At 48.0% G+C, this 14,935-nt stretch overlaps 1 protein-coding gene across 1 annotated transcript in view; it reads left to right on the forward strand.

Annotated features, from left to right (window-relative positions):
- Nucleotides 1-10,167, forward strand: part of NCKAP1L (NCK associated protein 1 like) — a 40,091-nt gene extending 29,924 nt beyond the window's left edge. Inside the window, exons 27-31 of the mRNA XM_045466831.1 lie at nucleotides 1,709-1,802; nucleotides 2,723-2,839; nucleotides 3,214-3,323; nucleotides 4,806-4,895; nucleotides 8,749-10,167. Of these exons, the coding sequence (XP_045322787.1) occupies nucleotides 1,709-1,802; nucleotides 2,723-2,839; nucleotides 3,214-3,323; nucleotides 4,806-4,895; nucleotides 8,749-8,880 (543 nt within the window). The 3' untranslated portion in view covers nucleotides 8,881-10,167. The remainder of the gene's footprint in view (nucleotides 1-1,708; nucleotides 1,803-2,722; nucleotides 2,840-3,213; nucleotides 3,324-4,805; nucleotides 4,896-8,748) is intronic.
- The last annotated feature ends 4,768 nt before the right edge of the window (nucleotides 10,168-14,935 follow it).

The following is a 14,935-nucleotide window of genomic DNA, read 5'->3' on the forward strand; positions in this document are numbered from 1 at the left end:
CCCTGCCTGCTTGTGAAAATAAGTAGGTTGGAGCCGGAGTCGGGGGGGAGGAGAGGTGGCCTGTCCATCAGAGATTCTGTTGCTGTCTCAGAGGAGTGCGAAGATTAGGCAAAGAGAAAATAAGACTCCTTCGATCATCCCTTTCTTCTTCCAGAAAAATCACAGGTCATGGACCCGGTCCCTGATCTCCCCAGACCCATGAACTATAGGGAATTTAAATAAAGGGCAGAGCAGAACGTGGCAAAGGTGAGCCTTCCATGGCAAGTACCATAGGTGAAGTGTGTGTTGATTGGTGTATCTGTAGGGTGCTTTGCTAAAGTTACCCCACCCAGTTGTCTACTCTTGAAACAATTGTCCTTGTTCTCTCCAAACATTTTCAAGTAATTTGGTTAACCTCAAATGAGGTCTAAATACTCGGCATGGGAGTGGGGCTTTGGGGCCATATCCTGGGAACTTGATTTTAAGTACTAGAGATTCAAGTATCGATCAATAAATGTATTTTCGTAATTTAAATTTGGTTAGCTAACATACAGTTCAATATTGATTTCAGGAGTAGAATTTAGTGATTCATTACTTACATACAACACCCAATGCTCATCACAAGTGCCTTCCTTAATGCCTGTCACCCATCTAGCCCATCACCCACCCACCTCCCTCCATCAATCCATAGTTTGTTCTTTATTGTTAAGAGACTCTTATGGCTTGTTTCTCTTTCTTCTCTCCATCTCCCTTCCCATATGTTCATCTGTTTTGTTTCTTAAATTCCATCAATCAATCAATATTAATTGAATACCTTCTATGTGCTTAGCGTTGTGTTAAAAACTAAAGAGGAGGAAAAGAAGTGCAATGTTCCTGGCTTTGAGATAAAGGAAGAGGAGGAAAGGAATAATGTTGATTGGTGACTAATGTTTATTAGTGACTCTGAGTGTGTAGGGTAGATGCTTTATACATGTGACCTAATTTAATCTCCACAACAACTCTGTGAGGTATTCTCCCAGTTTTACAGATGAGGAAACTGAGGCTCAAAGAGGTTAAGTAACTTTTAGCCAAGGTCACACATTTAGAAAGTGGTGGTCCTGGGATTTGAACCCAGATCTTCTCACTCCAAGGCCTTTTTCTCCCCTCAGATGCCATGAGGTTGTAAAGGATTATTTTCTAGGTGCTGAGATAAGCCATATGTGCCACCTCCTATCTGAAAAGGTAACTGATAATACCATGTGTGATCCATGCTAAGTCTGTGGTACCACTTTAGGAAGGAAGAGATGAATTGGGCCTGAAGTGTTTCAGTGAGGGCTTCACACATAATATGAGATTTGAGTTAAGCCTCAAGGGGTGGGTGTCACTTAGATATAAGTAGAAGTCAGGAAAAGACACTGTAGATGAAGAGGGAACCAAAGTATGACAGTAAGGAAGCCAGTTGTAGTTTGGAGGCAGTGAATTGATGACTCTGGTTGCATTGACTGTAGGAAGCTCTTGGGGAATTAAGAGTGAGAGAGGAATTTCGTACTGTGGAGTATCTGAATGCCAAACAAAAGCATTTGTGCCTTTTCCCTGTAGGTTATGGAGAGCTATGAAAAGAATACCTAGAAAAGATGATAATTCACCGAAGGGTTAACATCTGTGATCCGGGAATCCTGACTACCTGTAGCTTCTGTCAAACACTTCCCTCTGGGAACCCTGTCCAGAATGTTGTTTTCTTCTCTACTAGGTGACCCTGAGTATCTTTGAACTGGCCTCTGCTGCAGGAGTGGGCTGTGACATTGACCCAGCCCTGGTGGCTGCCATTGCCAATCTGAAAGCTGGTAAGATTGGGGAAAGTGGGCAAGGGAGGGCTTGGACCATTATTTTTAGGTGGGAAAATGTCAATGTCAAAAGAAATCTTCCCTTGGGATTGTGAATTCAGAGGATATAAGCTGGGAGCTAAAGAAAGACTTAAAGTGCAGTCCCTAACCCCCAGAAAACATTTACATAGGCAATTTAGATTCCTAGCCATGTTCCAACCAGTTGACCTGTCAATCTGCTAAAAAGTATTAAGCGAGAGCCCCTTTGATGCTCAGCAAATACTCAAAGGAACTTGTGCTCTAGTTGGGGAGGTAAGATTAATGCAAATGAGACAATGAGAGAGCAAGCCACAGTTACATGTGATTTCATGCTGAGTTACATGTGATTTCATGCTGTGGTACAGCATCTATGTGCCTCAGAGTGATCTGGTGCTCTCCCCTCCCATAGAATCACCCTGATGCTATTCACTTCTTCCTCTCGTCTCCCGTTGTCTTTTACATTTCCCAGTACACATTTCCTCTTTCTTACCCACACTCAGAATGGGATGAAACCAAGCGGCTGGTATTAAGCCCTTTCAAAATTGCTGGACTGGCCCTTCTCTCTTAGTTTGGTAAGACTCTTCCCTCTCCTTCCTGCCTCCGCACCCCATCAGGCAGCCAGCTGACAGTGTCCTCTGACTGCATGTCCGCAGAGCCCTTCCCCAAGAGCTCCGCTTTGGTCACCAGAGGAGGCCTCCAGGATCAGGCCCCTCATGAGAAGTGGAGGCCAGTCCTGTTCCCCTTCAGCAAGAATGACTTGCCTGCAGTGCTTTAGAAAGCGCTTTCCTAGATAATTTTCTTACAGGATCTTCCCAGTAATCCTGGGAACTAAGACCTCTATAGAAGATAACTCCTTGTTGCTGATCTTACTTTCCCTCTTTTTTTTTTTTTCGTCTTACCAGATACTTCATCCCCTGAGGAAGAATATAAGGTGGCCTGCCTGCTCTTGATCTTTCTTGCTGTTTCCCTCCCACTCCTCGCCGCTGACCCTTCTTCTTTCTATAGTATTGAGAAGGATGGTAAGTAAGGAGTAGGTGGGAGGGACCAGTGCTATTAGGATAGTCTCCTGGGGTAGGGAGAGGAGACGGAGACATTTGTCTGGAGAATGTACAGAATTCTGACTCAGGTGTAAAGTTCTGTTTCAAAGAACACTTGAGAATGAAGTCTCCGTAAAATTCAATTCCAGTGAGATTTCTTAGGAATACCCTTATCCTAATATCTAAATATCTTCTGATGTTTCTAGGAATACATCCCCCAAATGCCTCCTGGTCCTTTTGGTGTCAAACGGGGGTGGCCTAGCCTGAAACAGTGAGAAAGTACCAGCTGGGGTCAGCCTGGGGTGGCTCACTTTATTCCTTTTTGTGTCTCTCCCCCTCTGTCAATCATAACCTAGGTTACAACAATAATATTCACTGCTTGACCAAAGCCATCATCCAGGTATCTGCTGCCCTCTTCACACTCTACAACAAGAACATCGAAACTCACCTCAAGGAGTTTCTGGTGGTGAGTACAGAGCCCAAGGCATAGCCCACCTCAAGCCCAACACAGGGCTTTGAGATCGAGAGCTGAGCTGTGATCAAGAGTTGAGTTGGACACTTAACTGACTGAGCCGCCCAGGCACCCCCAAGTCCTCTGTTTTTAATAAGGTCTCCGGGACATCTGATGCACAATCAAATTGGAGACACCAAATTTTAGAACCCATAAGGAAGCCCTTTCCAACTCTAATCCTCACAAACAACAAGGGAACCTTTTTTCACATTCTCAAACCTTAGTGTAAATCAGAATCACCTGGAGAATTTCTGAGTCAGTAGATTTGAGGTGGGGCTAGAAAATGTGCATTTCCAAGATCCCAAGTTGATGCTGTTCATCCTGGGATCTCGCTTTGAGAACCACTGGGCTTGATTTCTAGGACTGGGGCTTATAATCAGGCAGCCGATTCTACTGTAGGTTACATCCCATTTATTCGAGAAAAATTGTTTCAAAAAATATTTTTAGCCAAGGTTTGACTCCCTGTAGCAGTCACCATTTATCTTAAGTTTTGCCTCTGGAAAAACACAGAATAAGTAGTCTCTTTCCATTGTTGAAAACCCTGGGGTTTTCCATTCTAAGTCCTCCATGGTGGAATTCAATCCATAGGCTTCTGATACATGGTCCATTACCCACTGCCTGACTTCAGCATTCTCAACAATGGGGAACTTATTCCTCTGCAAAGCATGGGCCTGACTTAAGAATTAGGGCCTCATTTGTCTCCTTTTAGGAGGACACATGGTAAATCATATTCTCTTTGGAATCATACCATTTTCCTGGAAGCTTAGTTAGAGGATCTCCATTTAAACTGGGCCAGCCAGCCAATCAGAATGGGATCCGAGCATCTTAGATATAAAGAATATTCGTACCAGATCTCTAAGATGGGGTGAGAAGGGACCCCCTCTCCCCTTTTCCGTTTGCCCTGTTTCTTTACTGAATGAGAGTAACCTGGGCCTGGGATGCAGTTAATCATGTTTCTTCCTCCCTCTTTGATCTGTTGGGGGCCTGGAGGTGAATGGAGAGGACAGCCATTTGGGAGTTGACAGGAGGGGAATGTGAAGAACACTGCCTCTGAATCAGAGGCCCAGCTCTGTCTCTAGTCTGGTGGGGAGTCAGCTGTAAACAACTTGGTGACAGTGCTGTCTGAAGGCTGCCTAGGAAAAGGGATTAATCTCCAGCATACAGTATTACCTGTCTTTGTTCTAGCTTTTGTCCTTGCCCCTTGCAGCCTCTCCCCCAGCACCCCTGGCAACCTCCTGTTGTCTGCCCTGCCTGGTTTACAGGCAAAGCGCGTCTCTGGAGCCTAGGGGATTTGCTACTTTTCCACCCAGAGTCTCCAGGAACATTGCAGCACTTCTTAACTCTCCTCCTTGATCTTTGCTTAACTTCCTGTAGCCTGAGGCTGTCCCACTCTGACCTCCATAAAAATCTGCTTTCTTACAAATTCTTCCCCTACAGGTGGCTTCTGTCAGCCTCCTGCAGCTGGGCCAGGAGACTGACAAGCTTAAAACCAGAAATCGGGAATCCATTTCTCTGCTCATGCGCTTGGTATGTATTTGGTTTAAGTTGGTCTGGGAACAGAAAGAGCAAAGGCCAGAGGGTTTTGTGTCCTTACCTTGTTGTGACTCAAAAGCATGAACTCAGGGGCACCTGGGTGGCTCAGTCGGTTGAGCGTCTGACTTGGGCTCAGGTCATGATCTCACAGCCCATGGGTTCCAGCCGCATGTGGGGCTGTGTGCTGACAGATCAGAGCCTGGAGCCTGCTTTAGATTCTGTGTCTCCCTCTCTGTCTCTGCCCCTTCCCCCCCATACATTCTCTCTCTCTCTCTCTCAAAAATAAATAAAAACATTAAAAAAAAAAAAAAAAAAAAGGCCTGAACCCAGAACTGAATTCAGCCTGACCGTTAGGACTCACATTCTGGTTAACCTTCCAGACTTGTTCTGTAATCCCAAGGTAGAGTCTTCAATGACTTCTCTGCAGGACAGGGCCTACCTTGTCCCTTGGCTGACTGCGTCCTTTTTCCTGCAGCGTTCTCAAGTCTGATCCGATGGGGCAGCTGTGTCCCTCATCTATAACTGCCTGTCCAGTTCATGTTTGATTTTACTTGACCACTTCCTACCACTGTATGTCTTGTCCTTAAGAAGTACTATGGGAAGGGTGCGGAATAATACAGAGCTGAACTGGGGGCGGGGAACTGGGGGCTCAGAGGAGGAAAGAATTTTCCCCTGAAAAGCCATTAAGACCGAGAGCGCGGTGGGTCATGAATCAGGCGCCTCCTGCTATCTCTTTCTTCCCAAGCTGTGGGCTTTTTGCTACTTTGGCAGAAACTTCTGGGAACTCTGACTCAGTTAACTTAAAAAAATCTTTTCCTCATGACCCTGTTTTCCTCTTCAACACGCTTACTCACTCTTTTGCTCTAAATGTCTGATTCTCTAGGTTAGTACTGCATTTAGATATGGTCAGGAGAGACTCCGGGACTGACCCCTGTGTTTCAGAGGCCCTCCTCTGGCGTATGGGGAGAGGACAGGCCCATCTGGAGCCTGTGCTCTGCCTTGAAGTCCACACTAAAGATTTCTGGGACCCCAGAATTCTCTGCTAAGCGGCTCCAGCCTACTTGTAGGGCTTGTGCAAAGTTTCTTCTCCAAGTACATCCTATTGAGGCAGGCTGTGCTGTTGGAGGATTACCTCTAGTGCTCAGGGAGAGAGACAGAGACAGAGACAGACACAGAGTGTGAGTAGGCGAAGGGCAGAAAGAGAGGGAGACACAGAATCAGAAGCAAGTTCTGGTTTCTGAGCTGTCAGCACAGAGCCCCACAGGGGGCTTGAACCCGTGAACCGTGAAATCATGACCTGAGCTGAAGTCGGATGCTTAACTGTCTGAGCCACCCAGGCGCCCCTTTATTTTTATTTATTAATTAAAAAAATTTTTTTTTGAGTCTAAGAATTCTTAATTCAAACCTGACCTTCCACGAAATTATAAAGGTAGATTGTGAAGGTTGAACAACAGAACATAATAGTTTGATTTATTTAATCACATAGTATGCTGTACTCTTGGCAAGGCCCACAGATGTTAGGGGCAGGCATGCCTGGGACTCCCTTTGAGTCTGCTGTAAATACACAGGCATGGAGTGGGATCTGTGTCTCAGCTAGAAAAAGGCCTAGACTGGGCTGAGGATCCTGATGGAGATGAGAAGAGAATGGAATGAGGGTGTGGGGGGAGGGAGGGGTGTATGGTGAGGGGTGAAAGGGCAGAGGAGGCAGATGAGGGCAAAGGCCAGTAGTGTGCTAGGTAGAGCACAGTCTTTGGAGCAGCATGACCTTGGGCAAGTTAATTAACCTTTCTGAGACTCTGATTCTTTATCCAGAAAAGTGGGCCATAGTCCTTGCCATAGAGTGTCAGGATTCATAAGAAAATATATGTGAAAGTGCTTAGTACATAATACATGCTCAACGAATGTTAGTTCTCTTTCTCTGCCGCTCATTTTAGTTTCTGGATGATTCTTCATTTGCTTCGTCATTTACTTGGGCAGCTGTCACCTCTGTAAGGTTGGAGGCGATTCTGTATGGCCACTCAGCCATGCCTCCTTCAGCTTTGCTGGTCCCCTGCTCGTCCCCAACTCCCCCCCCCCCTCCCCCTCAGTGTGGGAGGGTGTCTGCCCCTTGTGGCCTCACAGGGAGGCAGCCGAGTAGCTGGGACAGAGCTAGGCCCTTTATGTTAGAGGGAGAGACCTAGGGAGGAGCTGCTGCAAAGCAATTTAAATGCAAATGTTTCCCCACGGAAATACAGGGGAAGGAACTGTATTCTGAGTTAAGAGGCTACTCATGTAGCCCCAACTCCTGGCCAGGCACTTCTCTCCCTGGGGGTCTTTCTGTCTTGGCTGTCAAGCCTGGGCAGTGCCCACCCCTGTTACTGCCAGCCTGTTCCTGGCATGGGTTTAGCCGGGGAAGAGATGGCTCTCAGAGAATCATAGAATTCTAGATGTCAGAATGAGACCAGATCCTGGCAATTGGTCCAGTCCTTACACTTTATGGGTGAGGAAACTGAGGAGAGGGTGGGAAAGATGACACATGCAAGGTCTCCCCCAAAATATATGGACATGAGAACTCAAGTGTCTTGGCTTTCACTCTAGGGCTGTTTCTACTGCCATGAATTTCCTCCAGTTAGGAGCCGTGTTATCCTCTGTGCTTAATGGAGCAAAGAATAGGAAGTCTTGGGCCAGTGGATTCTTCGTGAAGCCATCACTCATTTCACTGGACCTGAGGGTCATATCCTAGAAAAGAGACCCTATCTCTCTCCTGGCTTACTGTTTGAAAGTCTTGCCTAGCGAGAAATTCCTTCTGTTATCCAACCTAAGATCGGAGCTACTGTTTTTCTGGCAGATTTCCTTTCCTCCAGCCTGCTGTGTCTGTTCCTCTGAGGCTGTTTGTATGCGTTTGTATGTGCACATATTTGAGAATAGCAGAATCTTATAAAATTTAAAACTTGAAAGGACTTCAGAGAAATAAACACATTAGAGTTGATATAGTAGATTCTCTTTCCAGAATGAATTTTGAGGAATCAAAAACACCAGACATATTGGGGAGGGCCCATCTGTGTAAATTGCCAGAGGATACAGGACACTTCTCTCCAGAGTGTGTTTTTTAGTCCCACAACTTCATGGATGAGGAGAGCACTGAAGGAGATACACCCTGTTTCTTCTTCCGGGATGGGGAGCCTCCAGCCCAATGCTAGGCCGTGGGCTCTTCGCTAATATGCCCCCCTTCCCCCACCCCCTCTACCCTCAGTCTTATCCAGGCATCTTGATCTATCTTTCTGCTTGGCTGTGGGGGCTGCTGGGATCACCATAGCACACAGGCTTCTAATTAAACTAATTAATCATGCCTGCTCCTTTATGCAGCATCCTTACTGCTCCCCAAGCACTGTACTGAGGGAGGGAGGAGACTGAGACCCAGCACAACAGGACCCATGTGGATTCCAGGCCCTTCTTTCTTGGCCTGCAGTGGTGGTTGTTGCCTTCTCTGTAAAGCTCTGTCATTGGCGCTTTTATCCAACCTTACCTGCTTCTGTGCTGCCCCCCGCAAATGATTTGGCATCCAGAATGGGGAAAATGGGAGTTTTTCTGCCACCGGAGAAATGACTCTTTCCTGCCTTCTGCTTCTGACCTTTTCCTGTAACCCTGAGAAGGGACACAGGAGCCATTATAGGGAAGCTGAAGAGGCCACGTTGCTTTCCTAAAGCTAAACCAAGTGAGGGGAAGAAGGAGGGGGGTGTGATTTGGAAACTTGTTCACTTGTAACTCTAAGAGCCTCAGAGGGCCCAGGAAACTGAACGAAGGAACAGGGTGTCACAGAGCTATACCCTCCCCGAGGTTCTCATCTCTTGACCTGTTTCCCTTCCAGGTGGTAGAGGAGTCCTCCTTCCTGACCCTGGACATGCTGGAGTCCTGTTTCCCTTACGTCCTGCTTCGAAATGCCTATCGGGAGGTATCCCGGACCTTCCATCTGAACCGAGTGCCAACTAGTACCCACTGAAGGGCCATTTGGACCTACCTAAACCCAGGAAGCTGTAGCCATTTTCTCAAGGGATGGGGTCAGGAGCCAGAGCTGATGAACAGACATATGGAGGAACAAAACCAAAACCATCCACGGCTGAGAAATCAAAGAGAAATGGGGCAGACGGTAGGGGGTGGGGGCAGGGGCGGGAGACGGAGGACAGGTGACGGGAAGAATTAGGGACCTGGGGCCACATGTGTACATTTTAACATAGTAACATATAAATCATGTTTTCTAGCTTGTGGTGGCTGGTGCTTGAGCTCTGACTGGCATGGGTCTCTCGACCTTCATCACTATTCTAGGATAATGCTGGCGGGCAGAGATGATCAATCATCATATTAAACCATAATGAGCTTATAATTCTCCCACTGGAGCTGCTATTGTCTCCTGCACATTCATTAGGACGATTATCTCCTCTCTTCCTCTTCCAAGTGTGTTCGGCAAACATTCAGCCTGCTCCTGCTGCAAAGTAGCTAATAGCAAAGGAACTTCCTTTTTCCTTTGTGGGGGCTCTTTCAGGAGTCACCGGTCTCTTCCTCTCCTCCATCTCTACTGCCTACAAGAGGGAGTGCCCTTGAGAGATTCTGGCCCCAGCTGCCCTCACCTGCTCTACCACACCTTGTAGGGACTAAGCTCTCCCATCTGTGTAGCCATAACCCCTCCTGCTTTTTCTTTGACATGCCACAACCCAGAGCCATGGGTCAATCTAGCTAATTCTAAGTCACACCACAACGAGTGGGATCCGAGTCATGTGGGTCTCCCTCCCAGATCGTTCGGGGATACTCTCCCTGCTATCTGGAGCCCCTAATTTAACCCAAATCCCCTTGTCGTCATCCTGGGTACAGCTGTTGCTGTAGGCAGGGATTTCTCTGCTAGATCTTAAATTTCATAGACCTCATTAGATTATAGGGCCCTGAGAGTGGGTATACTTGAGGGAGTCCAAGCTGTTTCAACTTAGCCCTTTTCTGCACTAATTAGAATTTCAAGTGTCACAAAGCCTGGGGCGTTCAAGATAGCACTAAACTAGATTCAGTTAGCTCCGTGGCAGGAAAACAGTGGCCCCATCCATCACTTCTGTGCACCACGGCCAAGGAGGACTGGGGCAACAGACAGTAGGTCACAGGTTGAGAGTGGTGGAAATGGGCGAATATAATTAGTTGATTAATTAGGGTCATGTCCATATTTCCGTGATAAAGAGGAAGCACTTGTTGGGTTTCAGCAAAACCATCTGAGGTTCATTAAGGCTATTTGATAGCTGTTTTGGGATTTTGTATGCATGTCTGATCTTTACCTCTCAGTACCCAGGCTTAGTCAGTAGTTCTTAAACTTAGCATTCATAATCGATACACAAGTTTTTCTTAGCAACAGTTGTCTGCTCTTCAGGATAGAAGCAACAGAGGATCCAGCTTCAGGCATCAGCTGGTTGTCCTTCCTTGCTGTGGAAGGGACATTATGTTGTAAAGGAGTGATTCAGGGTCAGGCCTATTGAGACTGAGGGCAAAGTTGATCAGGAAGAGGAGTCTCAGATGTATCTGAACAACTACTCCTAGATCCTACTCTGCTAGGATCTTACTCTTGAGATGGAGACCTCTTTTCCATGCACGTGTAGCACTACGTAAGAGGAGCCTCTTTTTTTTTTTTTTAATTTTTTTTAATGTTTATTTACTCTTGAAGGAGAGAGAGAGAATGTGAGTCAGGGAGGGGCAGAGAGAGAGGGGGAGACCCAGAATCCGAAGCAGGCTCCAGGCACTGAACTGTCAGCACAGAGCCCGATGCGGGGCTCGACCTCCTGATCTGTGAGATCATGACCTGAGTGAAGTTGGTTGCCTGACTGACTGAACCACCCAGGCACCCCAAGAGGAGCCTCTTAAGGACAGAAGAGATAAGTTGCTGTAGGAGAGTAGAGGGTAGACATGATACTTCTTTTTTTTTTTCAATTAAAATTTTTATTGAGATGGGGTGCCTGGCTGGCTGTCCTTAGAGCACGTGACTCTTGATCTCAGGGTCATGAGTTCAAACCCCACGTTGGGTGTAAAGCTTACTTAAAAAATTTTTTTTTATTGAGATAATTAATCCACATGCACATGAGAAATAACACAGAGACACTGTGTGTCTACTATACTCCAATTAAAAAAAAAAAGGAAAACACAGAGAGCTCTCGTGTATCGTTACCAGTTTCTCCCAGAGGTAGCCTCTTGCAAAATTATAGTCTACTATCATAACCAGGATATTGACATTGATACAATTCATGATCTAATCCAGATTTTCCCAGTTTTACTTATTCTTGTTCCTCTGTGTGTACAAAATGTTGTTCCGTACAGCTTTTTTACAGCCACATCCCCTTCGCCTTCCCGAACACTTGGCAATACAAATCTGTTCTCCTTTTCTAGAAAATGTTGTCATTTGACATAATATCTTGTCGCAAACATGTAATTAAACACACACTTCTCTGCTACGTATACTTTTCCGAAGCACTTTCACAACTTTTATGACAATTCTGCAAGGTAGCTGGGGAAGGCTTCCCTATTTGAGGCCTGTCAACAGATTCAGAGACGTTCAATGATTTCATGAAGGTCACGTGTTTAACAGTACGTCTAGACCCAGGACCCGAGTCTGGTGTCTCAATCCTCGACGTTTTCTACCTGACCAGACTGCTTCCACATCTGGGAGCTTTCGCTGTTAGAAACCAAAGATTCTAGAATGAGCGAATAGGAGAAGGTTTGGACATGATGGCCTTCACCACCTGAAACAAAAAGTGTCTAGAGGTGAAGGGGCCCATTGGCATTTCAGGCAGTTTGCTTCCTTGAGCAGGAGGTTCTCTGACCCCGGACAGCTGGGGACACAATCCACGATAAGCCGCCTTCTGCTATCAGATGCCCAGCTTATTTTATTCAGGCCTTAAAAGGAATTGAGGAATGAATTCTGAGGGAGAAATTCTGACTCCAGTTTGTTTTGTCTTGCAGGCAGAGAGTAGGTTCTAGGCTCAGCATTTTGATTAGTGCAGTGTTTTCATTAAAGTCTCCATTAACTTGTTTGCGGCAGTGAGATGGAATTATCTCTCCCACGGGGCTGGGGTGAGATGCTTGTAGAGGAGATCCCTTTCCTTTGGGCGGGACAAACACTGCTCCCCCCACTATGGTGTTCGGTTCAGTGGGCAGGTGGGGCCGGAGCCTGGCCGAGGGGATCTTGCCTGTTGGTCCTTGGCCTGGGAGGAACGGGCCAGCCATTTGAGCACCGGGCCCCAGGAGGGAGGGAGGTTCCAGCTAGGGAAAAGGCTTCCTTCCCACAGGTCCTCTGTGCCCCTATCAGTTCTTCTCCAACAAAGTTTGACTCTCGGAAGAAGCTGGCACATGGCTGAAATGCACTCACGAGGTTGGGGGAAGCGTGTTCTTCCAGTTCTCCCCCTACAGGGCCTCCTGCTTCTCCCAAGTAGCTGTCATCAAAAGAGTTGAAGATGAGTCCCCCCTCAGCCCCCACACCTCAGTGAGTGTCAAGCGCTCTCCTCCCACCTGAATAGGAAGCAGGTGCACAGGCCAGGCTGCAGGTTGAGGAAGTCAGAAGTTAACTTGAGCTGAGTTTGCAGCTCTGGAGAAATTGAGGAGCAGGCTTTTCTCTTGTCACTTTGGAGGGAGAGGATTGTGAGGCTGCCCCTTTAAATAGCATTCCCGTAGGAGGCACATCACATCCATCCGTCACTGCTGCCAAAGCATCATTTTTGGTCTCTATCAAACTCAGAGCTTGTTGGGAGGCATTGTGGGGTTAGGGGAGTGATGAGGCAGGGTCTTCGAGAGGCAGGGGCCATTTGGAAGGGAAAAAGGAAAGGAATGAGGTTGGCAGAAGGAACCTGGAAAAGAGGGGGGTTGGGGACGAGAGGACAGGGAGAGAAAAATAGTGGTCTGTTGAGCCTGTGGATGGAGCAGATATATCTGGTTCTTATCTGTCTGGAGGTAGAGGAAGGCAGAAATGGGATGAGATTGCTGCCAGAAGGAAGAGGTTGAGGTTAAACACCAGGACTGGTAACTAAAGAAGGAGAAAGAGAGCCACAGAATGGAAAAACACAAGAAAAAGGTTAGGAGGCTTGGCCCTGGCTTTGTTGCTTTGCTCTCTGTGGGGACCGCGTCATTTTTCTGGGCTTAGTTTTCCCATTTGTTGAATGAAGGGGGTTAGACTCGATGGACTCTAAAGCATCCTTCATGAATAACTTTTTGTTTTGTGTTGGTGAATTTTCCTTTTCTTCAAATGGGTTGGGAGTTGGGGGCCTGGGAGATCGGGGTGGGATATGCCATTGTGTTGACAAGAAGTGTCAACGGATGATCTGAGATCCCTCTGAAAGTACATCTCCCGCCTCTTTCCCACCTCTTTGTGTTTAAATACCTGCCTAATTTGGGAAGCTCCTTAGCTTGGATCCTAATTTGCAATTCTTTTGTAGTTTCCAGCCCATTCTTTTTCAGTTGTTAAGGGAGGTGATTGCTCTCGAGTTTGAGAACTGGATTGCGTAGGAGTCTGACTGGGGTCTCGGGTTGCAGCTTTGTCCTGCCTGGGGCTCTTCCTCAGGAGAGAGGGGAAAGGGTGATGGATGCCGAAGTTCGATGGACACAGCGAGGGAAGTCTCCTACTCTTTCTGCTTTTTTCCATCTCTGCCTCTGCCTGTGTAACTTCCTGGGAGCTGGTGTTGCTGATTCTTCTCTGTCCTGCTAGGTCTGAAGGCCCGACCTAATCTAATCCCCTAAAAGGCAATTCTTTTATGTAGGATGTCTTTGCCACTTCACTTCTGCCCGGCTGCTTCTTTTCTCCTCCATTGCCTGGGAAGGTGGGGGTGGGGTGGGGTGGGGCGGGGGGGGGGGGGGGGAGAACTCCCCTCCCCCATTTAGAATGGAGTAAATATCTTCTGATCATCCCTCCTTCCAACCTCCAGGGTTCTTGAAATGAAAACTCACAGTTTGGGATTCTGGATTAGTGGCCTGCTTGGGATCCAGCAGTTAGTGAATACATCCCCAGTTTCTATTTACATAGGATTTTCCCATAATGCCAAGGTAGGTGGTTATTAAGGAGGAGAGCCATTCTGAGGAATCCTAAGGCGGTTCCTGCTAGAATCCTTAGTAGGATTCAGTCCAATGCAAGAGGCTTTGCCTGTCACAAGGTCTTGAATTCAAATTTGGGTTCATTAATTGTTTTACAAGTGTTTCAGCAGCCAGGCTGTTTGGTGTGGGCCCTTAGGCACTAGATTTCTTTTAGGAAAGACAGAATAAGAGGAAATAAGAAGGCCCCGCTACAGGAGGGGTTGAGATGAGATACCAGGAATAGTTTCCTGGTTCTTGCGGAGTTCTGTACAAAGATGATGCAGTCCTGCCTGCTCTGGTGGATTCCGTCTGGAAAGCTTTAAGCTTGGAAGAAACCCCCACAGGCCAGGGAGATGGAGAGAGGCACGAGGGGGAAGGCCACAGGGATGGAGACATATCGGGACCACCAAGTTAAGGGAACTGGGGAGAGGAACGGGATCCCGTGGCAACTCAGAGCAGACCTTGAACTTTTCCCCTCACACGAAGGCATGAGCACAAGGTGTGAGGGTCTGTCTGGTCTGGGGCTGGGTTTCGGAGGGTGGATGGCTTCGGTCGGCCACGGCGCACGGGTTCCCCGAGGCAGAGAGAGAGGGGCGGGGGGGGGGCGGGCGGGGGGACTCGACCCCTCCCCCTCCCGCCCCACCTGGGGCGCACGGGCTGCTAGGCACCCGCGGATCCACGAAGCCACACGCATACACACCGAAACTCAAAACACACACCGGGGAAGGCGCCCAGCCGCCCACACGGAGCGCTGCGGCCGCCCGCGCGCCAGGCACTCTGTAAACACGCACTCGCACCCCCCGCGCGGGGCACACGCGCCGCCGCTCGGCCCGGGCGCCCGGGTGCGTGCGCTCGCCCTCGGAGCCTGTGTCTGCGTGTGCCCCCGGCTCCCCCGCGCTCCTCGGGGAGGGGGAGGAGGGGCTGCGCGGAGTGAGAGACGAGCCGGCAGGCCGAGGAGGGAGGGCGCGCAGGGA

This window comes from Leopardus geoffroyi, chromosome B4, assembly GCF_018350155.1.
Source record: "Leopardus geoffroyi isolate Oge1 chromosome B4, O.geoffroyi_Oge1_pat1.0, whole genome shotgun sequence".
Classification (NCBI taxonomy): domain Eukaryota; kingdom Metazoa; phylum Chordata; class Mammalia; order Carnivora; family Felidae; genus Leopardus; species Leopardus geoffroyi.